Source organism: Lolium perenne, chromosome 2 (assembly GCF_019359855.2).
Source record: "Lolium perenne isolate Kyuss_39 chromosome 2, Kyuss_2.0, whole genome shotgun sequence".
In the NCBI taxonomy this organism is placed as follows: Eukaryota; Viridiplantae; Streptophyta; class Magnoliopsida; order Poales; family Poaceae; genus Lolium; species Lolium perenne.
Window position 1 is genome coordinate 41,915,731 of NC_067245.2, and position 27,320 is coordinate 41,943,050.

General features: G+C 45.1%; 2 protein-coding genes and 1 non-coding gene across 4 annotated transcripts; 2 read left to right on the forward strand and 1 right to left on the reverse strand.

The window, feature by feature from the left end:
* The first annotated feature begins 6,332 nt into the window (after positions 1-6,332).
* On the forward strand, positions 6,333-11,799 carry LOC127331919 (calcium/calmodulin-dependent serine/threonine-protein kinase 1). The gene is made up of 11 exons (XM_051358154.2): positions 6,333-7,530; positions 8,945-9,075; positions 9,254-9,295; positions 9,393-9,501; positions 9,738-9,816; positions 9,918-10,214; positions 10,322-10,434; positions 10,719-10,826; positions 10,902-10,964; positions 11,049-11,216; positions 11,299-11,799. The coding sequence occupies exons 1-11, from the start codon at positions 7,006-7,008 to the stop codon at positions 11,434-11,436; spliced, it is 1,773 nt and encodes a 590-aa protein (XP_051214114.1). The 5' UTR covers positions 6,333-7,005; the 3' UTR covers positions 11,437-11,799.
* Positions 11,800-21,089: 9,290 nt separating this feature from the next.
* TRNAA-AGC (transfer RNA alanine (anticodon AGC)) lies at positions 21,090-21,162 on the reverse strand. The gene has a single exon. It is a non-coding gene; the product is annotated as a tRNA-Ala (tRNA).
* A 2,088-nt stretch (positions 21,163-23,250) lies between these two features.
* On the forward strand, positions 23,251-26,971 carry LOC127331920 (uncharacterized). 2 transcript variants are annotated; one of them, XM_051358155.2, is made up of 6 exons: positions 23,251-23,632; positions 23,828-23,917; positions 24,031-24,264; positions 24,409-24,511; positions 25,675-25,904; positions 26,303-26,971. In XM_051358155.2, the coding sequence occupies exons 1-6, from the start codon at positions 23,316-23,318 to the stop codon at positions 26,505-26,507; spliced, it is 1,179 nt and encodes a 392-aa protein (XP_051214115.1). In that variant the 5' UTR covers positions 23,251-23,315; the 3' UTR covers positions 26,508-26,971. The 2 variants fall into 2 exon arrangements, with proteins under 2 accessions (XP_051214115.1, XP_051214116.1); XM_051358156.2 differs by lacking the exons at positions 23,251-23,632; positions 23,828-23,917 and having other exon boundaries at positions 24,124-24,264; positions 24,404-24,511.
* The last annotated feature ends 349 nt before the right edge of the window (positions 26,972-27,320 follow it).

A 27,320-nucleotide genomic window follows, 5' to 3' on the forward strand; every position in this document is an offset into this window, starting at 1 on the left:
TGCGATAGATGTCGTCTTTTTTGGGTCTGTCGGGTGAATCTGCACCTCTTTTGAATTTTTCTCGATGCTGAAAGTTGATTCTTTGTTTGGCCTTCCAACGTACGCGATCACGTCGTAATCGGTCATGCTTTTTGACGCCAAGTACTCAGCTTGCATCCCGAAGGTTTCGACAACCGGTGGAAATCCTTGTCGCACTTATCGGCTAAGGCAAAGCTTCCTTTAATCGTGATTGGTCCCTTTGGTCCAGGCAACCTCCACAACAAGTATGTGTAGTGTGGCTTTGCCATAAATCTAGCATATGCTTTGGTCGTCCCAACGAGCGTGATATTGCGACGGAAAATCCACGACTTCAAACTCGAGCCTCTCGATTCTATAATTTTCTCGGGTCCCAAAGCGAACGTCGAGATTGATCTTTCCCAATGGATAACTTGGTTTCTCCGGTGTGATGCCGTGGAACCTTGTGTGCATTGGTTTCAAGTTTGCTAAGGATATGTTCATCTTCCTCAATGTATCTGCATACATAAGGTTTAAGCTGCTGCCGCCGTCTATGAACACTCGAGAGACATCAAATCCCGCGATAGCTATTTGGCGAGAATAAGTCTTGACTGCCCTGGTCGAGGAACTTGCTGCGGATGATCTGCTATGGTGAAGCCGATATCTTGTCTGACCAATTAAGGTACTCAAGCTTGTTGGTGGAGGCATTTTCTCTGCCATAAACACTGTCGTGAGATTACTTTACGAGCTCTATTGGACGGCCTTCCCTTGAATCATCAACAACTGCTCCATTGGAATTAGGATCAACATAAGGTGGTGGTGAAGGTGCTGCCGCTATTACGAGCTGATGCCGATTGTCGTCTGTAATCGCGGGAGGAGGCGGCAAGTGAATCTCGCACGGGTTCTCGAGGATTTCTCTGTCTTGCCCGCGCATTAGCGTTCTCGCATACCGCAACATTGCTTGAAAATTTCGACAATCCTTACGCAAGTGCCCCGACTGTCTTTTTCCGTTGCGTCGAGGAAAAATGCATGCATCTGGCACGGTCCGTTCATCATCTCTTCGGGGACACGAAAGGTCTTGGGAACCTAGGCCCGCTATTTTACTGTTGCGTGAATCATCCACTGTTATCACCTCGCTGCTCACTTGCTTCTCTGGTAATCATCTCTGTTGCTTCCTCTGTGTTTGTCCGAAAACCTGCCGAAATTTGTCTGGAGCGTCGTAGTTACGAGTACGTCCGAGGAAATCTTCGCCTCGGTTGATAGTTTCGACCGCGGTCCTCCTACGCGACCTGTGTCGTTTGTTGTGGACGGCGTCTTCTCCGTCTGCCCATTTATTTGCTATCTCCATTAACGCGGATCTTGTCTTTGGATTGGTCCTTCCCAAGTCTTCGACGAAATCTCCACGCTTTGACTCCTGCGACAAACGCATCTATTGCTCTCTCGTCGGATATATTTTCTGCTGAGTTTTTAATGATATTCCACCTCTGGATGTACTTCCTCATTGGCTCATCGGCACGTCGACACGCTCTCAACTCCTCTAACGACGCGGGTTTTTTGCACGTGGATCTAAAGTTCTTGACGAACACATCCTCGAAACTTTCCCGGTGTCGATGGATCTGGAGCGAGTTTCTTTATCCAAGATCGTGCGGCTCCACTCAAATGCACCTGGATACTTTGCATGGCTGTTGCCCTAGTTCCTCTGTGAGCTTCACCGTCTCCAGGATAGTCGACTAGCCAATCCTCTGGATCTTGAAGGCCGTCGAACTTCTTGAAATTATCGGGTAACTTGAATCCACGAGGGGACTCGAGTTTCCGGACTCTCCTCGTAAAGCATGGCAAGCCACACATATCTTCGTCGGTTAATTCCGGAGATTGCCGATGATCCCTTACGCTTTGCCGCGCTACGTCGACTCTTGCTGTGCTTTGTGTCTCTTGCTCCACTTGGCCCTTCGAGTCTTGCCGGCTGTTGCTGCTTTGCAGGTCGTGGACTATTTTGCCTTGCCACTCCTTCGGGAGGCGTTGATACAAACGCTGTCCCCATAGCTCCAACTCCTGCTACCGCCATATTGTACAATGTTTCCCTTGGATCACCTGGAGGTGGTTTAGACGCAAGGATAAAAGCATGTGTCGCCATATACCCAGCCTCTGGTGTCTTAGGGATGATGTTTCCTCTTGTATCTATCGACATTAAGGACATGTCGAGGTTCTGGACCAAGTGCTCTCTTTACGCTTCGGGTATGTGTTGCAGCCTTGATCTTGCTCTGTTCCGCGCCTCCCGGTGGCTATCACCCGTAGTTCTAGATTGTCGACTTAGATCTGCCCTTCTCCTGCCGGATGCGAAGCTGCCTCCTTTCTCTGTTCAACTCGGTCTGTTTTTCCAATTCCCTGGCAGCTCGTGCGAGCCTATATTGATATGCTTGCAATTCTTCTGGTGTGGCTGTGGTAGCCATTGGTTCTGTGCCGTTCATAGCTCTCGCGGCTCTGTCCCACGCTGCTTGTGAAAGTTGAACTCTATCTCGCGGCTGCGGCCCGACGTATTTGTTGCCCAGGCCTTGTCGCAGATTGGAGGGATCGACGTATGGATTTCCCAAGCGTCGAAAGCCTCGGATGTCTCCTCTTGATCTTCAATGGCGTAAATACTGATGATACTTTGTACTCAGATCTACGTTGGGTTTGGTGACATCATCGTTGAGATTGATGAAGACCTTGCCCACTTTGTGAGAGATTTGTCGATGAAATCGTAGCGTCGACATCGCTTGAGCCATCGCTTATATATGAGTCCGCGAGATGACTCAAACGACATGTCGTTGAAGATCTTGGCGAGTTTCTCTCTTGCTCTGGTGCTGACGTAGCGTGTCGCCGAGGTTTCTTCTTCTCCTGACTCGGTTGACGATGCATAGTTTGAAAAATCGGAATCGACCACCGACGATCCCGACGAAATCGGAATCTCGACACGATACGATCCTTCCTTCTCGACGCGAAAGTGAAACCTTCCGAACGTCATCTCCATGGGCTCCGCCAGATACGCATATGCATCCAAACGGGAGGGTGGGTGAGGAACAAAATCGACAAGACCAGCAGCGATCTGTTTACCTCGATCCATTGTGTTGCTTGCGGTTGACGATGTCGAAGATCTTGAGCGTGCCATCGAGATCAGCTCCTTACGCCTCTAGTTCCCACAGACGGCGCCAATTGACAAGGTATCAACTTGTCAATGCCTATGGATTGTAGGCTAGGGTTTAGTTGGAAGTAGAGGGTAAGTAGATCTCGAAGGTTTCAGCCGGAAAGTACTCGACGAATATGAAAACTAGGGTTTGCAGACAATGATTCGATCCTCTTTTCGTCCCTCGCCTCCCCCTTTATATAGGAGGTGGAGCCGAGAGATTCGTGCTATACAAGTTCTGAGTCGGGACGGTTTCTAACTCATCCCTTGATTACAAATAACACTTCCTATTACAACTCTTGACTTTCCTTGATATATCTTGGGCTCCCGAATCTTCTTATTCTTCGGGTAGTGGGCCTTCAGTAAACCCCGGGTACTATCTTCGGCAGGCCCATTTGGGATGCCTATGTCACCCAGCATTGAGATTATTCTAAACTAGCACATCTGAGATGCCTGTAATCTTGGAGTGGGCAAAATTAACACATCAATTAGGTTTAATTACTTAGACCAAGAATTGTATAGTGCAGCAGAACCAGAATTTTCGGTCATGGACCATTTATTTTTTAGATTTTCTGACAGATATAAAAGTACCGCCATATCGAACCCCATTTAGCAACAAAAGTTATCACACCTTGACGTACTTGTGGACATAATTATCTACCACTCCACAGTACATGCACCTAAAATACCATACATCAAGGATAGTATATTTGATGTAAGCACCCCAGCCATTTTATTAGAACTTGGATCTCTTTATACCTTAGCTGAATTCTCCCCATTAGATGCTCCTTTTCCCAAGTGGACCTCCAGAAAGAAAGGGTAGACAAAATGGGGAAGCAATTTGCTTAAGCAGATAGTGGGTGGTGAAAGCAATGTCATTATCTCCCTTAATTATTCTCCCACTGATTGTTAAAAAAGAAGGAGATGGTCCTGTTTGTTTGGCTTATCTGGGATTTGGCGAATGTGAAGGTCACAGTGCCCCATGCCACCATGACTACAATGTACAATTACTAGGCAACATGCACAAACTTTTCAGTCAGTTCAGTTACCTATGAAAGCTTCTTGGATTCCTTGTGCTTGATCTGACTGCATTAGTTGTACTGTAAATCATAGCAAGTACATTGCTCCTGCTTGTTAAGAAACATCAGGAGAATGGCAAGCAGTATGATGCATGTACTATGCAGTAGTAGTATGAGTGTTTGCATAATTAATCAGGACTGATGATGTTGGATGGTGGGCCAAACCTGAAAATTAAGCAGGTGACAACCCTAGTCCCAACATGTCTATAATACTGATTCCAACATTTTCTTTTTCTTTTATGTGAGTGTGCAGCAGAGAGGACAACAGAATTAGACAGTTTCGTTGAAGCTGCCTGTTCCTTCTTTTTGTTTGGAGGTGAGGTGAAGCAAGCAGCATCAATCATCCCAATGTGGAGGCACACTGCTCCAATCAAGGGGGTGCAGAGAATATAGTGGCAGGCAGAACACTTGTAGAAAGATTTGTGTGTGCAAGTCTGTAGCCTGTACAAACAAAGGAATTATTCCACGGAATTTTGTACAAATTAAAGTCTAAGAATCTTAAGCAAAATTTGTTAAACTTAGCTGAGAGCAAATAATTACTAACATAGAGAATCAATGAAACTGGTCATTACATATATATTTTCTAGGTTGATTCAAATTACCTAGGACCCATTATTTTTTCTCGAGGACATGCATCTATCACCTAATATTGATTACTTCGCTTTAAGATTATAGACTGTTCATGGCAAAAAGTAAACCTCATTTCTGGAAGGAATCTACCGGAGCTAAAAAAGACTTGATTTAGAGCATGCGGGGGGATAATTCTTCTCAATGGAAAATTTCAGTTAATGGATTTTTGTCTGCTTTTCCCACTAGAAGATAATGATTGATTAAAGACATCTGACCAATCAGAATCGACTCTTTTTGCAGGAAACCAACTGCGTTGGTTGCTTCCTGTGGGTGTCTCATCAGATGCTTATACTTTGTTACCCATCTTAATCCCAAAGTTTCAAATTTCTAATCAGAAAGTTCTAAAGAGGGATCCATGGAACTTGACATTTCCGACTCCACCGCAGAGAGTGCGAAACATTGACCATATCATTCACATAAACTTTCTTTTCTAGGCTGACACACTTTTCTCGTACAAAATTTCTATGATCCTGTCTAGACTCTAGAGCATGGCAATTAAGTCTCGCGAGAAGTTTGCAGGAATTGATTCATTTCTTGGAGGAACCGAAAATATTTTCCACGTTTGAAATGGGGCCTGACCGTTCGAGACAAATGGTTCACAAGTTTATGGCGACCGAAAGGTTGCATGACTGAAAGTGACATTACCTGCAAACTTATGGCTGAAGCAGTGAGGTTTTCTGCTTAATTTACACCGGTTTGCAATTTACTTGTATCCACAAAAGCATGTGGATAAATTTCCGGTAAATAATGAAAACAAAGGCTGATGCAAGCCTGATTACAGCGAGGCAGTGACAGGAAACAGGTAAGCAGATCTGAATTCTAGGAAGTATATAATCCAGAGAAACGCTCAAGTCAACATTGCTTAGGTAAGGGGATGAATCAGAGCAGAGGAGAAGGAGTAGTATCAAGCAAGCAGCATTGATGCCTCCATTACTCCCCAGTTTAATACCTTGGGAGGTTGGAGCTTACAAGGACAGCCTGTGCTGCTGTGCCTTTTTTTTTGTCTTTGGAGAGAAGGGGTGATTTTCAAATTCAGAGTGAGAACCTCAGAAAGAAAAGAGAAGAGTTGTATTTGTTTGAAATAACCAAAGGACCTTATCGCTTCTTGGTCTCTGCATCAATCCAAGGAAAAAAATATATCTAACTATTATATTGCTATATTGGGCCGGAAACCGATCAAACTGGTAACATTTGTGCATTTGATTTTTTTTGTTGAGGCTTCAGAATTTGAAATTTGAATCCTTCTAGTATTTTAAGATATGTTTATTCTAGGAAGAATAGATTCTTGAGCTCCAAGGAGCTTCCAATCAGGAGATAAGTTGAAACACATATATTGCGTTGCAGTTTTGTCAGTACAGTTGTTCTGTTGCCCTGATGACCAACACGAAACAAGTAGATGGCAACAGAAACAGGGGGAGAAAAGAAATGGCCATCCCATGTTGTGTGTGCTTCTCTCCCTCCCTCCCTCCCCAGGTCCCCATTTGCCTAGCACATCACACAAACGCACATACATGGTGTGGAGATGAGATGAAGGGCTACAAAAGAAAAGAAGAAAAAGAGAGAGGAAGAAGTTGAAAAGGAAAAGAGCTTCTCAAAAAGAAAGCAACCGAGCAGGCAGGCAGCAGGAGGGCTCCCCTTCCCTTTTCTTTCCCCCTTCCCAATTCAACAACACAGGCAGGATTCACTCACCAGCTGTTGGTGGTTTCTTTTCTTTTCTAGTGCCCCCCATCCATTTCCATTGCTCTGATCCAAGCCTTTCGCTCAAAGCTTCCAGCTTTTGCCGATTGTTTGGTCACTTCAAGAATCCGGAATATGTTCTTGCTGCTGCTCTTGGGGCTCTGATCCAGGCCCTTCTCTTTCTTTCTCCAGCATTTTGCTACGGCTGGGTTCTCTCCGAGGAAAGGATTTTTCCTGTTTTTGGGATCCAAATTTTGGGGCAAGTTCGTCGTCGCCGTCTCTTGAATTCGGCGAGGCAAGAATTTGCGAAGCCGGCCGGCCATGGGGGTCCCTTGAATTCGGCATGATTTCTCGGGGTTCTTGAAGGCAAGATGCCTCTTTGACCCGCCGTTTCCGGGATAATTCTGCGCAATTTCGACAAATTTGCTGAGCTCGAGCGCGCCCCTCTTCTTGATCCGCTCCATGGGTCTCTGCCATGGGAAACCCGCGCAAATCCCGGAGGCCGACGTGGAGGAGGAGCCTCGCGTAGCCTCCGGCGCCGGCGACGCCGCCGGCGGTGTCGCCGCTTCGCCGGCGCCGGCGGCGAAGCCGGGCACGCCGAAGCAGCCCAAGTTCCCGTTCTACCTGCCGAGCCCGCTCCCGGCGTCGAGCTACAAGGGCTCGCCGGCCAACTCGAGCGTGGCGTCCACGCCGGCGCGCGGCGGGTTCAAGCGGCCGTTCCCGCCGCCGTCGCCGGCCAAGCACATCCGCGCGCTCCTGGCGCGGCGGCACGGCTCGGTCAAGCCCAACGAGGCGTCCATCCCCGAGGGCGGCGAGCCGGAGCTGGGCCTCGACAAGAGCTTCGGCTTCTCCAAGCACTTCTTCGCCAAGTACGACCTCGGCGAGGAGGTCGGCCGCGGGCACTTCGGATACACCTGCGCCGCCAAGGCCAAGAAGGGCGAGCACAAGGGCCAGGACGTCGCCGTCAAGGTCATCCCCAAGGCAAAGGTCCGAATCCGATCGATACTCACTCTCTCCATTGCCATGCCCGGTTTCATTGCGTGCGTCTGCTTCATTGCAGAAATCTCTTCTGCTGCCTATGTTCAGTTGCATTCTCTGCATTTTTACCAGTTTTTCTTTATGCGTGATTGGATATCAGCATGTCCGAATAATGCCTTCTCTGCTCATGTTTGGATCCAGTCTTTTGCTACGTTAGATTCATCTCCAGTTCTCTATGTGTTGACCACTTGCATTTCGATTATGTTTTTTTTTTGGCTTATAATTTCGGATACATTGAGCTCGTTTTGCATATGCGCTAGTCATATCGACTTCGGTACGGCGTCGCTTGATTCAAGTCACAACTTGGCGGAAAGCAGCCCCCATTTCTTTTCTGCTCCCGGGGCGCTCGTGATTGTTGGTGGGAGGGAGAGTGACCTCGCCCTTGCCGGGACGGCAGAGCTCGCCGCCACCCTGCGGCATTCATGGCGATGGAGCCTGGTGGTGCTCATCTATCCAGAGTTCCAGACGTGGACACGCCCCTGTGCATTCATTGAGTCGCTCAATATCATGGTCATGGTGGTGGCGATGGTCACCGAACTGCCCGATGCCGATGTCTTCTTCTCTCCTCACCTTTCATGGCATGCTCATGGCAGAACAACATGATCCTCTTCTCTTGGCTAGATCTGTTTGCCAAAAGCAAAAGTGATACTTCAATTCTGTTGAAGACCTTGCTCATTATGTGCCTCCCTGCAATCGTAGGAGGCGCCATTTAATTTGGACCCTGTAGACCTCGGCCCTGCCCAGTCCCAGTGCTTTTATGAGCAAAGCTGGCAATCCTCCTGTTGTACACCCAAGGCCGGCCACAGCTACTTACATTCCATGTGCTTCTGCTCTGCCAAATCGTAGCATGGCAGTAATGCTGGTTTTTTTCTTCTTGATCCATTCTTTCTAGAGAAGATACGCTCAAGATGCATTGTTTTTCTTCCTTTTTGGATTAAACTGCAGTTTCAGACATAGTTCATTTCATCATGATTTGCGCCGACGCCAACAAGAGCCATTTTATCCCTGGTGCCTATAATTGATCACTTATTGCTTATCTAGCGCACTGCTGTACAACATTGGGATGCACAGTAGCTGGTTGTTGGATAGGCCACAAAGGTGTTATAATTTGTGTCTCGAGATCTACGTATGTTGCCATTACATGATAAGTGTAAGTTGGGCAAAGGAACTATTTTTGGTTGAGTTTGTGTCATTGTTTCTGTATACTAATATAATCTTATCGAACGTTGTTATGACTGTATTTCCATGTTCTTCGTGTGAGTTTTTACTTATTATGGCAGTCAAATATTTTTAACTGTTTAGTGGAAATTCAGATTTAAGTTCAAGCTGTTTTCCTGTCTTACCGTATAACATTTGTGGGCAGATGACAACAGCGATAGCCATCGAGGATGTCCGAAGAGAAGTGAGGATACTGAGCTCTCTGACAGGCCACAGCAACCTAGTGCAGTTTTATGACGCTTTTGAAGATGAGGATAATGTGTACATAGTCATGGAGTAAGTGTGTACTTATTTCTTACAGTACGTCTTGTAAAGTCCTGCCTCGTGTTGTTTCGATGCATGATATTCTTGTTCTTGGTTGGTCAATAGTATTTTCTCTTAAACTTTGATCAATTGTTTGCTATTTGAGAAATGCATATAAAATGTGTAGCTTACCATTATTGTTGCTTTCCAGATTGTGTAAAGGAGGTGAACTACTTGATAAGATATTGGCGAGGTACTTACAGGGCCATCATCATTGTTTGGAAGTTGTAATACTTCTAACGATTAATTCTGCTTGTGATTCTAATGATAACTGATTTTTTGGTTTGCAGAGGTGGGAAGTATTCTGAAGAAGATGCGAAGGTTGTTATGCTGCAAATTTTGAGTGTTGTATCGTTTTGCCATCTTCAAGGTGTTGTCCATCGGGATCTGAAACCCGAGGTATGTCTGTTGTCACATATAGCAGCTGATTTTGTATTTAGTTACTATTAGCAACTGGGAACTTATTAATGACAATACCTACTCAAAGTCGCAAACTTAAACAAGGCATTCACAGTACACCACATTTCTCTCGGAGTGCTGTTTCTGTATATTTATGGACATGCAAAACACTAAGTGTCCAGTCAGCAGATGTAATACAAATGGTTTGAATGATTAATTGTGTGTTTCTTTACCAGAATTTCCTCTTCACATCGAAGGAAGAAAACTCTCCCTTGAAGGTCATAGACTTTGGCTTGTCTGACTTCGTAAAGCCAGGTTAGGCAAACATAGTTTGAATCAGATCTTTGTTGAATATCTCGTTCTTGCTAGATTAATTGTGACTGTACTGAGACGCCACACCGTTGCTACATCCACAGATGAAAGACTTAATGACATTGTTGGAAGCGCGTATTATGTTGCTCCTGAGGTGCTTCATCGATCTTATGGCACTGAGGGAGATATGTGGAGCATTGGAGTAATTGCCTACATTTTGCTGTGTGGGAGCCGACCTTTCTGGGCGCGCACAGAATCAGGAATATTCCGAGCTGTCCTGAAGGCAGAGCCAAGTTTTGATGAGGCCCCATGGCCTACTCTCAGTTCTGAAGCTAAAGACTTTGTCAAAAGGCTGCTTAATAAGGATTACCGCAAGAGGATGACTGCTGCACAAGCTCTCAGTAAGAACCATATTTGTTTGGCAGTGTCGTACAGTATTCTCCTCCCGACGAAGACTATTCTTTTGTAGAATAATGTTTAACTGTTACTTGTGCAATGACACCTGCAGGTCATCCATGGATCCGTGATGCTCAGCAAGTGAAGATTCCATTAGATATGATAATCTACAAGCTTATCAGAGCCTATATCAGTTCATCTTCATTGCGGAAGTCTGCTTTGAGGGTACACACACTTAAACAGACTCAAGAAAACAAAACTTATATGATTCTGTGCATATATCATTGATTGCAAATTTGGTCATCATCATGTAATCCATAGTTATTTTGCTTCCCATGGAAATGATTAATGTGCTTTTGCATTTTTTCATTGCACTGAGATATCTCAATTTCCTTTCTCTGCTATGTAGTACACTAATTTACACAGTTAAGTAGGTTCATACAATTTTGTTGTGAGTTTAATTGTATTGCCAATCAGCCATTTCTAAGGGATGCCCATATACTTTGCAGGCCCTAGCTAAGACATTGACAGCAAACCAACTCTTCTACCTAAAAGAGCAGTTTGAATTGTTGGGTCCAAACAAGGGTGGCTATATCTCCTTGCAAAATTTGAAATCGGTTAGTAATCATACCTTGGTTATTTAGTCTCATTTACGGCATGCAATTACTGAAAAAGGTGAATGAAACTTGCAGGCCTTGGTGAAAAATTCTACGGACGCGATGAAGGACTCTAGGGTTATTGAATTTGTCAACACGGTACGCCTTCTTCATAGCATCTTCCATTGTATTTTGTATTGGACAATTGAGATAAACACTTACATTTCCAAATCATGGTACTAGGTATGCACCCTTCAGTACAGAAAATTAGATTTCGAAGAGTTCGCTGCTTCTGCCATCAGCGTGTATCAGATGGAAGCTCTGGAGACCTGGGAACAGCATGCGCGCCGTGCGTACGAGCTATTCGATAAGGAGGGTAACCGGCCTATCGTCATCGAAGAACTCGCATCGGTACCTATGAGTCGCGCTGTACTTTGAACAGGTTATTCACAATCACTTGGCATCCCTAATCCTGATCTGTTTCATCTGTCAGGAACTTGGCCTCGGCCCATCTGTCCCTCTCCATGTTGTTCTCCAAGACTGGATCAGGCACGCCGACGGGAAGCTCAGCTTCCTCGGATTCATAAAGCTCTTGCACGGAGTTTCCTCCCGATCGATCCCAAAAGCATAAGATAAAAAAAACTATTATTGCGTCAACCAAAGAGAGCTGACTGATGGCTAAGCCACCACCAATCTCTTGCTGATGTTTGTGTGTGTGTGACTGGTTGAGGTGGCTAGAGGAGGATGGCTCGGAACTGAAATGGAGAAAAAGTTAGCAAACAGTCTCGTGTAAGAGGTCAAAAAGAGAGAAAAAAAAGTTGCTTATTATGCCTAGTAGCTACTAGTACTGCTTGTACCCCCTCCCCCTGCCACGTGGATTGGTGATGATGTTGTACTAAGCTGTGTAGACGAATGTATGTACAGATGAGGATAGGAAAAAAAGGAATATGAATTGAAAGCGCTGTTGTTAAGGCTTAAGACTGCTGTTTGTCAATGTCTGTCTGAAAAGTAGTTGCAGTGCTTTCTCCGTTGCCTCAAATAAGGCAATTTTTGTATGTGTCGTCCACTCTTCTGCCTGTTTAAACCGTGTACTGTTCATTTCTTTGTTACTTCTTGTAATAATAGGTTTAATACATGCTTTAATACCCTGCAAAGTCCGCGATATTAACAGAAAGGTGGTTCCTCGAAGAAGAGGCAGTAAATTACTGCTCAGATTATGCTTGAGTGATATGAACAGAAAGGTCATAAAAAGAATAGGAAGAAAAACAGGAAGGGGTTGCCTCAAAAGACATGGAAGAGGTACTAGTGTCAAAGGTTGCAAGTTAACGATGCAGAAGAAATGGCTCAGGTTTCAGGGTTCTCAAGAACTTCCGATGTGAGTGCCGACTGAAAGTTTTCTTGAAAGACTAGAGGTGGTGCAGTACACTAAAAGTTCTGATCATGGCCAATGATGGAGACTTTGCTCAAAGAAATTACATGAGCTTTTATTTATTTTATTTTCTTACCGAGCTGTATCGCATCCCGTGCTCTATTTGAAAACTGAACTGTCTCAAAAGACACCAACGGTTATCTATATTGGATCAGAACGTTGCCTGGGAAAGGTGTATGATTGAAAGCTCATTCAAACCATGAAACAGCCAATTTGCAATTCAGGCGTTAGAGGGAGAAAAGGGAGCCAAAGATGAGCAAGGATATATGTTCTGTTAAGAGCATCTCCAGTCGCGTCTCCCGAAGCGTCCCCCAAAGGGATTTGGGGGACGCCGGACAGAAAATGCGTTCCAGCCGCGTCCCCCAAAGTCCATTTTTGTCCGGCGCGCCCCCATTCGGTGTCCGGCGCCCCGAGCCCGTCCCCGTCCCACAGGGGACGCACCGGGGACGCCGGACACAACGAAATGAGAGACGGGGAGTGGCGGGGCCGACCCGTCAGCGGCACAGGGAAAATTCGCTCACACTCCCGCCAAATCCCGCCGCTCCCGCCAAATCGCGCCTATACCGCCGCGCATTTCAGGCCTCCCAAAACATATCCCGCCGTCGATTCATTTCTCCTATCCAGCCGTCCACCCGCCGGCGCTACCCTCTCCACATGGCGCCGCCGACAGCCCCCAAAAAGATGGCGAAGAAAGCGGCCAAGAAGCCGCCGGGCAATGGGACGAAAGGGGCGACAGCGCCGTTCGCGAGGCCGCGGAAGGCGCGGGCTTTGAAGAAGAAGCCTGAAGGATGGACGGACGATGAATGGCAGCAAGATTGCCTGCGCCGGAAGCTATCGACGGCGGAGCGGAAAGGACGGAGGGCGGTGGAGCTGGAAAAGAAGGCTCTGGCGGCGCGCCAGCACCAGCACATACTGGCCGGGTGTATCGCCGCAACCAACGCGAGCCCATATAGTACGAACGTGCCGGTGTACGTTCCGGGAGTCTTCTCGCCGTCGTCATCCGCCTTCTACAACGACGGCCCCTCCGGCACTCCCGGGTGCGTGACGCCTAACTTGTCGCCGCACTACCAGGATGCGCTGCCGCACGGCGGCTTCAACCCCAACAACCTCTACTCCCCGGCGTACGAGAAGCGCGAGCCAGGACCCGGTTCGGACGGCGTCCCTTTCACCGGCCGCAGGGGTCCGCTCGAATACGATGGCGCCGGTGCTGAGGAGGACGGCGGGGTTTAGGAGGAGGACGACGAGGAAGAGGACGGGGTGGAGGACGACGATGAGGACGAAGAGGGCGGCGAGGAAGAGGACGACGAGGGTGCCGGTGACGATGATCTCGTGGAGGTAGACGCGGACGGCGTGAGGACGAAGAAGAAGAAGAAGGCGTCGGGCACACGGGACCCGAAGTGGACGCCTCTGGAAGATCTTTGTCTGTGCGAGTCGTGGGCGACGGTGAGCCATGACTCCATCATCGGCGCCAACCAAAAAGGCGGGAAGTATTGGGCGAGGATCAAGGCCGAGTTCGATGAGCGCAAGCTCATCAACAGCGACTACAACAAAGTGACAATGAAGAGGAGCCAGAAGGCAATGTCGACGTGATGGGCCATCATCCAGGCGTCGGTGAACTCCTTCCATGGGTACCATCAGGACTTAGAGACCAGAGGCGACAGCGGCGCCGACGTCGCCCAACTGGTACGACTCTTTCTTCCATAATCCGTAGCGCCTACATTGTGTTCGATGAAATGACTATGCTTCCTTTGGTTAGTTTGATAGGGCCATGGAGGTTCACGCGAGGAATTCAGATGGGCATAAGCCGTTCGCGCTGATGCATTGCTATAGCAAGCTCAAAGTGAATGAGAAATGGCGGTTGACGCGCCTGTCGCTGTCCAAGGGGAAGGACGCCATTGATCTGGACGCGCCGCTGGCAACTTCGACAGGGCGTCCTACTGGCAACAAGGCTGCCAAGGCCGCCTTGGCCGACGCTGCGTCGTCTGAGAAGACGCAGGCGTAGCTTAGTTCTGCTCGTCCCGAGCAGGTAAAACGATAACACAGATAATTTCTGGAGTGACATGCCATCATAATCTTGATCATACTATTTGTAAAGCATATGTAGTGAATGCAGCAATCAAAACAATGTATATGACATGAGTAAACAAGTGAATCATAAAGCAAAGACTTTTCATGAATAGCACTTCAAGACAAGCATTAATAAGTCTTGCATAAGAGTTAACTCATAAAGCAATAATTCATAGTAAAGGCATTGAAGCAACACAAAAGAAGATTAAGTTTCAGCGGTTGCTTTCAACTTGTAACATGTATATCTCATGGATATTGTCAACATAGAGTAATATAATAAGTGCAATAAGCAAGTATGTAGGAATCAATGCACAGTTCACACAAGTGTTTGCTTCTTGAGGTGGAGAGAAATAGGTGAACTGACTCAACATTGAAAGTAAAAGAATGGTCCTCCATAGAGGAAAAGCATCGATTGCTATATTTGTGCTAGAGCTTTGATTTTGAAAACATGAAACAATTTTGTCAACGGTAGTAATAAAACATATGTATCATGTAAATTATATCTTACAAGTTGCAAGCCTCATGCATAGTGACTAATAGTGCCCGCACCTTGTCCTAATTAGCTTGGACTACCGGATCATCACAATGCACATGTTTTTACCAAGTGTCACAAAGGGGTACCTCTATGCCGCATGTACAAAGGTCTAAGGAGAAAGCTCGCATTGGATTTCTCGCTATTGATTATTCTTCAACTTAGACATCCATACCGGGACAACATAGACAACAGATAATGGACTCCTCTTTTATGCATAAGCATGTAACAACAATTAATAATTTTCTCATTTGAGACTGAGGATATTTGTCCAAAACTGAAACTTCCACCATGGATCATGGCTTTAGTTAGCGGCCCAATGCTCTTCTCTAACAATATGCATGCTTAACCATAAGGTGGTAGATCTCTCTTACTTCAGACAAGACGGACATGCATAGCAACTCACATGAAATTCAACAATGAATAGTTGATGGCGTCCCCAGTGAACATGGTTATCGCACAACAAGCAACTTAATAAGAGATAAAGTGCATAATTACATATTCAATACCACAATAGTTTTTAAGCTATTTGTCCCATGAGCTATATATTGCAAAGGTGAATGATGGAATTTTAAAGGTAGCACTCAAGCAATTTACTTTGGAATGGCGGAAAATACCATGTAGTAGGTAGGTATGGTGGACACAAATGGCATAGTGGTTGGCTCAAATATTTTGGATGCATGAGAAGTATTCCCTCTCGATACAAGGTTTAGGCTAGCAAGGCTTATTTGAAACAAACACAAGGATGAACCGGTGCAGCAAAACTCACATAAAAGACATATTGAAAACATTATAAGACTCTACACCGTCTTTCTTGTTGTTCAAACTCAATACTAGAAATTATCTAGACCTTAGAGAAACCAAATATGCAAACCAAATTTTAGCATGCTCTATGTATTTCTTCATTAATGAGTGCAAAGCATATGATGCAAGAGCTTAAACATGAGCACAACAATTGCCAAGTATCACATTACCCAAGACATTTATAGCAATTACTACATGTATCATTTTCCAATTCCAACCATATAACAATTTAACGAAGGAGAAACTTCGCCATGAATACTATGAGTAGAAACCAAGGACATACTTGTCCATATGCTACAGCGGAGCGTGTCTCTCTCCCATAAAGTGAATGCTAGGATCCATTTTATTCAAACAAAACAAAAAACAAAAACAAACCGACGCTCCAAGCAAAGCACATAAGATGTGATGGAATAAAAATATAGTTTCAGGGGAGGACCCTGATAATGTTGTCGATGAAGAAGGGGATGCCTTGGGCATCCCCAAGCTTAGACGCTTGAGTCTTCTTGATATATGCAGGGGTGAACCACCGGGGCATCCCCAAGCTTAGAGCTTTCACTCTCCTTGATCATGTTGCATCATACTCCTCTCTTGATCCTTGAAAACTTCCTCCACACCAAACTCGAAACAACTCATTAGAGGGTTAGTGCACAATAAAAATTAACATATTCAGAGGTGACACAATCATTCTTAACACCTCTGGACATTGCATAATGCTACTGGACATTAGTGGATCAAAGAAATTCATCCAATATAGCAAAAGAGGCAATGCGAAATAAAAGGCAGAATCTGTCAAAACAGAACAGTTCGTATTGACGAATTTTAAAATGGCACCAGACTTGCTCAAATGAAAATGCTCAAATTTAATGAAAGTTGCGTACATATCTGAGGATCATGCACGTAAATTGGCTTAATTTTCTGAGCTACCTACAGGGAGGTAGACCCAGATTCGTGACAGCAAAGAAATCTGGAACTGTGCAGTAATCCAAATCTAGTACTTACTTTTCTATCAACGGCTTAACTTGGCACAACAAAACACAAAACTAAGATAAGGAGAGGTTGCTACAGTAGTAAACAACTTCCAAGATACAAAATAAAAACAAAGTACTGTAGGTAAAAACATGGGTTGTCTCCCATAAGCGCTTTTCTTTAACGCCTTTCAGCTAGGCGCAGAAAGTGTGTATCAAGTATTATCGAAAGATGGTGTATCGTTATCACAAGCTCCCCCATCCGTGGTGGTACTAAGGGCTTTATCAATTTTAGGCCTATAGTAATATTTCTTTGGTTTAGGCACTTTAGAGACATACATAAACTTTTGCTCCTTACCCACATAAGCTTTCTCCTTATATTTAAGAGAATAAAATGTTGAACCCAAGGTTCCCATAGCTTTTTCAAGTTCATCAATCCTATTAATTTGATCATCATGGACAACACAAGTTCCTAGGACACTAATTCTTTCATCAATTCCTCCTAAGGATTTATCAAGTTCATCAGTTTTATCAAGTAACATTTCCAATTTAGTTTCAACACTTGGAAAATTTTTCTCTATGGTTTCCAATTTTTTTATAACATCTTCAAGAGAGATTTCAGTTTTAACTTCATCAACAGGGGGTATTCCAAATAGACTTTCAATAATGCAGCTAGCTTCTAATGCAGGAGTACTTAAGAAGTTACCTCCTGCGAGACAATCAAGAACATACCTATTCCAGCTAGAGATACCAACATAAAAATTCCTGAGTAAAATAGTGGTGGAGTGTTTCTTAGTGCACCTATTATGGGCATTACTAATTCTATACCAAGCATCTCTTAAACATTCTCCCCCTTGTTGCTTAAACGAACGAACTTCAACTTCAGGGTTACTCATTTTAGCAATAGTAGATAAAGCAAACTAGATAAAGTAAATGCAAGTAACTAATTTTTTTGTGTTTTTGATATAGCAAACTAGATAGCAAATAAAGTAAAACTAGCAACTAATTTTTTTGTATTTTGATTTAGTGCAGCAAACAAAGTAGTAAATAAAACTAAGCAAGACAAAAACAAAGTAAAGAGATTGAGAAGTGGAGACTCCCCTTGCAGCGTGTCTTGATCTCCCCGGCAACGGCGCCAGAAATTTGCTTGATGCGTGTGGTTGTCACGTCCGTTGGGAACCCCAAGAGGAAGGTGTGATGCGCACAGCGGCAAGTTTCCCTCAGTAAGAAACCAAGGTTTAATCGGACCAGTAGGAGTCAAGAAGCACGTTGAAGGTTGATGGCGGTGAGATGTAGTGCGGCGCAACACCAGGGATTCCGGCGCCAACGTGGAACCTGCACAACACAACCAAAGTACTTTGCCCCAACGAAACAGTGAGGTTGTCAATCTCACCGGCTTGCTGTAACAAAGGATTAACCGTATTGTGTGGAAGATGATTGTTTGCAGAAAACAGTAGAACAAGTATTGCAGTAGATTGTATTTCAGTAAAGAGAATTGGACCGGGGTCCACAGTTCACTAGAGGTGTCTCTCCCATAAGACGAACAGCATGTTGGGTGAACAAATTACAGTTGGGCAATTGACAAATAAAGAGGGCATGACCATGCACATACATATCATGATGAGTATAGTGAAATTTAATTGGGCATTACGACAAAGTACATAGACCGCCATCCAACTGCATCTATGCCTAAAAAGTCCACCTTCAGGTTATCATCCGAACCCCCTCCAGTATTAAGTTGCAAAGCAACAGGACAATTGCATTAAGTATGGTGCGTAATGTAATCAACAACTACATCCTTAGACATAGCATCAATGTTTTATCCCTAGTGGCAACGACACAACACAACCTTAGAACTTTCATCCTTGTCCCGGTGTCAATGCAGGCATGAACCCACTATCGAGCATAAGTACTCCCTCTTGAAGTTACAAGCATCTACTTGGCCAGAGCATCTACTAGTAACGGAAAGCATGCAAGATCATAAACAACACGTAGATATAACTTTGATAATCAACATAACAAGTATTCTCTATTCATCGGATCCCAACAAACGCAACATATAGAATTACAGATAGATGATCTTGATCATGTTAGGCAGCTCACAAGATCCGACAATGATAGCACAATGGGGAGAAGACAACCATCTAGCTACTGCTATGGACCCATAGTCCAGGGGTAGACTACTCACACATCACACCGGAGGCGACCATGGCGGCGTAGAGTCCTCCGGGAGATGATTCCCCTCTCCGGCAGGGTGCCGGAGGCGATCTCCTGGATCCCCCGAGATGGGATCGGCGTTGGCGGCGTCTCTGGAAGGTTTTCCGTATCGTGGCTCTCGGTACTGGGGGTTTCGTCACGGAGGCTTTAAGTAGGCGGAAGGGTAGGTCAAGAGGCGGCGCGAGGGGCCCAGACCATAGGGCCGCGCGGCCAGGGCAGGGGCCGCGCCGCCCTATGCTCTGGCTGCCTCGTGGCCCCTCTTCGTTTCGTCTTCGGACTTCTGGAAGCTTCATGGAAAAATAGGCCCCTGGGCTTTGATTTCGTCCAATTCCGAGAATATTTCCTTACTAGGATTTCTGAAACCAAAAACAGCAGAAACAAAGAATCGGCACTTCGGCATCTTGTTAATAGGTTAGTTCCAGAAAATGCACGAATATGACATAAAGTGTGAATAAAACATGTAGATAACATCAATAATATGGCATGGAACATAAGAAATTATCGATACGTCGGAGACGTATCAGGCGTCGATCACGAAATGCCTCGCCGACGTCTCCTCGACCTTTCTCTCCCGCGCCGAATAGAACGACGAAAGGTGGGCGGAGCTGCTCAAGAGGCAAGAGGAGAAGCTGGAGCTCAATAAACGCAGGGACGACATGTCCCTGCTGAGAACGTCGACAGAGGGAATGTCTCCCCGGACGCGAACGGCGCACAACTTCTTCAAAGGCCAAATTCTCGACGACATCGAAGCCAAAATGGCGGCGGCGGACGCGGCAGCCCGGGCAGCGGCATCGGCGGCAGCGGCAGCGCAGCAAGAGCAGGCTGACGCGTCTTCTACTGCTACACCTGCGTCGGCCTCTGCGTCGGCGACGGAGCAGACGCACCATGCACAGCAACAGGTAGATCGCGACGAGGTCATCGTGCTCGACGGGCCTGCGTCGACTCAGGATACGACGCCGTCGCCCAACCCCTTCCCCTTCTTCTAATTTGCATGCACCACCGGTCTGTAATATGATCGCGCGCCCAGTATTTTGATCGATCGCCGCTACTCTGATCGCGACGAATCGGCGGGAACGATCTCTTTTGAATGCATCTATTTGAATTTCTGATTGGGGGCGGCGTTTGGGGGACGCGGCTGGGAGCGACGTCCCCCAAAGGCGGCACGAACAAAACTCGTCCCCCAAACGCTCGATCCGGCGCGGTTTGGGGGACGCGACTGAAGATGCTCTAAGGTACAAAATTTATAAACTTGGTTATTCATATGTATAAACTTGGTTACTTTACAATATGTGTGGATGGTGAAGGTGAGAAGAGAATGCAGGCTAGAAGAACCGGCAGATCGTTTATGTTTAGGTTCATGAAACGTCAGTTGTACTATCAAGGAAAAATGCGTTAACTAGTTGTTAGGTTCATGGAAAGATACTCGACTCATACGTCCCTGTAGCCACCGCCTCTTGAGAAAAGCCCTAGCCGCTCCGACTCAGCCTCCTCCATAGATCGGTTCCCCCTCCTCCGGCCGGCTTCGCCGGCGTCGGGAGGAGTGGGGAACCCGATCTATGAGTGGAGTTTTCAATAAAAGTAGTCTTTTCAGTAGTCTATGTTAGGTTTTTGGTTGCCGTTTTCTTGTTGGTTTCCCCGCCATGGAGATGGCATCATCTGCAATAAGTGATCTTCGGCCTTTCGTTCGACGACGAGATCTCCTTCCCGACGTTAATGGTGGTGCTGAAAGATTACAATTATCTAGGTATGGGTGTTCAGATCTTACTTCGCCAGATCGATCTTGGATCTTTTCTCATGGTTGTCGCGAGGAGGATTATCCTCGCAGTTCTTGTCCCGGTTGCTACGTCCTCGACAATGGTGATTCGTATTCTCGGCTCTCCATCAACGTCGACAATGCAGATCGGTTTTTATTCCCTGACATACTAGTGTTGGTACTCTTGCCGATGTTGATTGACTACTTTAATGGTTGCGCGCGTGCACGCAGCTTTGGCATTGCGGCTCAAATTCAAATTATGGGAGAACCTTCGTTGGTATTTACAGGTCTATGGTTTGTTATCTATTTTTGGCTGCATTCAGAAAAGTACAAGATTATGTCTTGGAAGAAGAAAGAGTTTGAAGACCTCGAAGATTTGCTAGTATCTTTTAGACTTTATTTTGTAATCGCTGGAGACAGCTCGTGTATCTCTACCATGTACTATTTATTATTATGAATATATGTGGTATTGATTGTCAAAAAAAAGGAAAAATGCGTTAAAAAACATTTTAAAAAATGGAGATGCGGGGTATCGATCCCCGTACCTCTCGCATGCTAAGCGAGCGCTCTACCATCTGAGCTACATCCCCATTGCGAAATTGTTTCTTTATTGAAGATATATAACATCAGTTTTCTGTTACGCGCTGAAGAAAACTAGGAGACCGACCTGTCAACTTCTGAACTTCGGTGCACAAATTGAGATGCTAACTTTTTGCAGTACATTACATGCATCGTATTCTGTAACCATTAAAGGTTGACTTGATTATGTACTTATATATTTGCCTATTGTAAGATTGTAACCACTGAAGGTTGACTAAAATTTTGTAAGCATTCTTGTCAATTTTTTTGTAAGCATTAATTACCTAAAAAGCGTTGTTGTGGGTATACTTTATGGGTATATCAACGGCATGGCCTAGATCCGGCAAGCCCGGGTGGCCCATAGTTGGTGGTGAGGCATGTGGCCCATCGGGCGGCCCAGTTGCTGTAGATCATGAAGGATGAAGTCCAGCCCAGGAGCGAGGAGCCGGATCCTAACCGACCTACGAAGGAGGCCGGATCCGTGAAGGCCCATGAAGTATCCGGATCCAGCGTGACCTAGAAGGAAGGCGGATCCTTGACGTACACGGCAAGGCTTTGTACCGTAGTTAGGCAACTTGTATTCCGGCTAGGACTCTCCGTGTAAACCCTAGATCCGTGCGCCTTTATAAGCCGGATCCCGGGAGCCCTAGAGGGAGGACCACAACTCATTGTAACAACGCGAAAGCGCCCAGATAATTCCAGACAAGCAGCAGTAGGCCCTGTCATCGTGCAGGTGTTCCGAAGCTGGGTAACTCGCGTACCACCGTCCCGAGAGCACTCCGCCCTATGGCCCCTACTTCTTCTCCCCCTCGTGAGGATCCCTCCTCCGGGGTACCGTCGATTAGGCAACGACAAGCGTACTATCTAAAATTGTGAAATCTAGGACGAACACGAACAACAAAGATATCCGAAAAACAAAACTTGAGTTACATAAAGGTGCTTCGAGGTCTTCCTATCTACTCCCTCCATTCTTTTTTAATTGACTCGGATTTAGTACAATTTTGTACTAAATTTGAGTCAATTAAAAAGGACCGGAGGGAGTATCTCATTCTTTGCATCTTGATTTCTCACCACACTCTAAGGAACAAACTACAAAGGATCAAAGCCAAAACGAACTAGAATAACCTCGAAGGTTATGAATATATGCATGAGTTGCCACTGCAGTTGATGAAAATATTGTATCATGGAACATACACACTTTCTCAAATGGTTGTCTCCACCTATAGGTCGAGAATAAGATCGACGTTGCAGAAGAGAAAAACAAGAGCACCAATGACAAAAACAAACATATATAACACCACCATCACTACCACGACCACTACCAAGTTATGTTGAACCACCGGAGATAAAAACATCTGGATCATGGACCATCAATTAATCAGCTAGGATCAAAACACCACATGTTCTTTGGTATCTCTCACTAAGACGAGGACATAGCCATGTAACGTTTGTTACACATGATATCATTTCCACCGTTAGGAGACTAGGATAGTGCCACCAAAGGCACAAAAAATGGAACGCAATTGAAGTTCCACTCGAAAGGATGATCAAGAGTCACGCCATCTCCTTTTTAGTGCCAAAAATGACACTAGAGATGAGGAAACCGATGGAGGTCCCTAGCTCGCCTTGCCAGGGCAGGGGAGAGCTACATGGGTTGAACCTAATGCACATGCAACGAGGTTAAATAATTTTTTTACTACATGTCATCCAAATGCTTCAGGTTTAGATGACAACAATGTATCAGGGAGGCTATAATTTCAGCTCGCAAGGCTACAAACCTAGAAAATTTTATGCTATTCTCGAGTGGTGAATCAGGGAAACTTCCAGTAATTTTTTCTCTTTGTATCCGCCCCTAGCAAGGGTTATTTTTTCTCTTTGTATCCTCCCATTCAGGAGTGACATTTTTCTTTTGAGAAGAATCCCAAATTGACTAACTAGGGTTTCATTAATGAGCCAAGGAGTTGACTAACAAGATCCATTAATGCAGTCACGTAACTTTTCGTTGAAGAAAACAAAATGCACCCAACAAAGGAGATCTCGACCCATTGGGCCGTAAACAACACGGTCCACATTATCAGAGTACCTGGGCAGAGTAGAATTAAACAATAGGCAATTTGCGAACCACGTTGGCTGGCTCTCTCCTCGGTCTCTCCTCCCCCCTCCCATGGCGATCCCCTACCGGATCACCGGCGGCCACAGCAGGCGAAGCCCGCTGCCGCTGACCACCGCGAGGGCGCTCCTCGCCGCCGTCGTCACCGGGGCGGTCCTCTCCATCATCTGCGTCCTCTCGCTCACCGACTCGCTCTCCTACATGGGGTTCCACCCCAGGAGCCTCCTCGACAAGAGGGACAGCAGCCGCAAGTACCTCTACTGGGGCGCCCGCGTCGACTGCCCCGGCAAGCACTGCGCCTCCTGCGCCGGCCTGGGACACCAGGAGTCCAGCCTCCGCTGCGCCCTCGAGGAAGCCCTCTTCCTCGACAGGTAAGTAAAATCAACCAATTCTTGCATCCAAGGGAACGGGAATGTGTAATCAATCCGATGGTGAAATACTTGTAGATTAAGATTCCGAATTGTGCACGTGATAACCCATGTTCAGTACACAAATTGATACAGGATGCTGTGTGTAATGTGGGATATGCTAATCTGCATTGACACTCCATCTTGGTTGCTCTGCAGAATATTTGTCATGCCGTCAAGGATGTGCCTTAGTTCAGTGCACAATACAAAAGGGACACTTGATTCCAGCAATGCTACTTCAGACCAAAGGTTTGGCTTCTTACAGTAGCTGCACATCCTTTGGTCTGCCTGACTTCAGTCTGCCTATTGCATTTTTGTCTGATTGAGTCAGCATTTGAATACGTGAGCTCAATTTTCGGCAGATGGGGAACCAGTTCTTCCGCAATGGAATCGTTATATGATATAGACCTCATATCGAAAAATGTACCTGTCATTTTGGACAACCCCAAGTCATGGTATGGGATAGTATCGAGAAGCACGAAGCTAGGAGAGGGGGATGTGGCGCATGTGCAAGGGGTTAGCAGAGATGAACTCAGAGACAATCCGCTTTACTCAGATGCTCTCCTTATAAACCGTACCGCAAGCCCTCTTGCTTGGTAAGAATGCAACTCCATCAGGGTTTCTTATGTTCTGTCATTCACATTTTTTGGACGGCCTTAAAGCGTTAGTGATCGCAAAAAACAAATTTATATGCTATTGCTATACCTTCAGAATAGACCTTAATCATCATTACAGTTCAGGTTTATGGAGTGTAAGGACCGGACCAGGCGTAGCTCTGTGATGTTGCCGTACACTTTTCTGCCAACTATGCCAGCAAGAAAACTGAGGGATGCAGCAAATGAGGTACATTTTCATAAGATTGTTTTTAGCCAACTGTCAAATGCTTATCAAACTGATTACTCTAACCTGCAGAGAACAACTCTTTTGTCTCTCTAACTTGTTTGGGCCGTATTTATCTTATTCTTGATTTTCGTTATGTCTTGATTCGCTAAATCGTGTGGGTTCAGCAAGTGAACCTAACTCACTTGTTTGAGGGACTGGATGTATAATTCCACCATCTGAGCAAAGGCAATTTTGGGTTCCTATCTACTGCTGGGTCTTCCCTTATCATTTTCCTTCAAAATAAATCATGTGGATTTTGTTGATCTGTCATGAGCTGTGGAATGCGGAAATTCATGTGGGTTTTGTTGATGCCTGACGGAAAATAATATGACCTGAAACTCAAATCCTTAAAACCTTACCAGAGTAACCATGCTAGTCGAATGCCAGTTTCTTAGTTAAAAGCTCTGAGGTTCCATATCCTCCAAATAAACAAAAATTTGCACTTCCCTTAGATATACTGATACAGTTATATCATTTTAACACATGTCATAAGCAGGGCAGTGTTCGTCTTCCTATTGAATGTTAACTCATTAGCGACTATACTGTGTAGTATGCTATCATGGGATTTTGTTCAGGTACCCTTCCGAGTCCTCCAGAGGTGCTATATTTGTTCTTGGAATATGATGTGTGCTATCACTCGAACAATCCTTGCTTTATGTGTCAACTGAATTTTTTTTTTCGAGAAAACGCAAAGGAATCATATCATTGAAAAGATAGAAGTTGTTACATGCCTCCTAAGAGGTTTACATAGCGATAATATGGGGTTTGAAATTAGTGAACATCCCAGGTTACAGGCAGTACATCCCTGAGCCCCTTTGCTCCTGTTGTGGCCCAAGACCTTGCCTCTTCCTTGATCTTGGCCCAAGAACTGAATTGTGCTTATGTTAGCTATATCCTGCTTGTGTTAAAAGAACTTTGGAACCTATTGAAGTTGTAAGGCATGCTATGGACAGCTCTTGCCCTTGAATTTGGTAGAAAAAAGTTCTTTTGGTCTTTGTTAGTTCTTTATAGTTGGTCAGACTGACATAAGATCATAGTATCTCCTTTATGAAAAACTTATTGTCTGTTCATGTTTACTGATATGGCAGTCTTATCTTGTCACTGAACTGATGTGCTCTCTTCAGATGAAAGAGATACTAGGTGATTATGATGCTATTCATGTAAGACGGGGTGACCTACTGAAGAATAGGAAGGATAGATTTGGTGTTGAGAGGAGCCTCCATCCTCATCTGGACAGAGATACCCGTCCTGAGTTCATCAAGAAAAGGATCGCAAGGTGGATTCCTAAAGGTCGTACTGTTTTCATTGCTTCAAATGAAAGGACACCTGGCTTCTTCGCACCTCTATCAGACAGGTAAAGCTAACACCTTGTGAAAGCTGTTCTTCTTGCATCACAGTTCAGGATCTTGGCTATGATCACGTTAGAATTGTTTTCTGCAAACAGTTTAGCACAACCGAGTGATGTTTGTTTGACTGTTCAATTAACCAAGCAACCAAGGCTAAGGATATTATTCTTTTGTTTCCAGCTGCTTCAGAAACTGAGCATTCTTAAGTGATTCAACTAGGAGCTGTAGTGCTTAAGTAATCTACCTCCCTATCTGGAATTATCGTGATTTTATCTATGGCATGCTTTTCTCTCTCACAGATAAATATGTTCCTGACCACTAGCTATATTTGGTTACACAATGTGCATGTAGTTCCCAGTGACAACCGTCAAAGATTAATCTGTGTTTCCGGTATTATGTGTGGCAGGTACAAGTTAGCATACGCATCTAACTTCAGTAGCATACTGAAGCCAATAATCGAGAACAACTACCAGCTATTCATGGTGGAAAGGTTAATCATGCAAGGAGCAAGGATATTTGTGAAGACAATGAAAGAATTTGATAATGATCTTGCCCTCTGCGATGATCCCAAAAAGAACACCAAAGTCTGGGAAGAACCAGTTTACACATAGCTGACCTCTATGAATCTGTCGCTGACATCAAAGGCTGGAAATCGATGACCTACACGCTTACCATAATTGTCTCACATAGTGTAGATATTCTCTGTTTGATCCGAAGTTCCTTTGGACGTGTTGTTTGATCTGACTTCCGGTTGACCTAGAGCGCACTGAGAGCAAGCAGCTGGACAAGAGGAAACTGGCATATATGCAGTTGTGCACACTCTAGCTTGTACTGAGCTGCTTATACACCTGCTAACGTGCACATATTATGTTGTTTTGTTCAGGCAAGATATGTGCTCCATTCTGTCGGCCTTTTTTCCTCTCTATGCTTAGGACCAGAGGAGAGATTATGGCACATCATATGCAACATGCATTTGGTTACGTATAGTGATGTAATAGCAGTTGGATCTGTGAGCTACTACATAGTACTAAACTTTGTCGTGTTTATTATATCACCTGTACTTTTTACACGGTCATATTATCTGTTCATTTTTTTTCATCACTTGAAAGATCAATGACCCAATGTCAAGTATCTTTTGCACACAGGATAAATAAGGGTAGACATTTTACTTGAGATTAGTGTGTATTAATAAAGAAAAACATATAGAGGGGTCCATTTTATGGATCGATTCTTGACATGCCTCAGATATAAACACTGATACAAATTTAGAATGATGTCGACGGTGATTAATTTTCCTTATTCTAGGGTATTTTTAATTGTTTGTTTGGCACGAAAACTTTGCTGACCATTTCTTAAGATCCCTATCAATAGTATATAAAATTTACGTGCTATTATAACATATTATAGCGAATTAGCCCACGAAC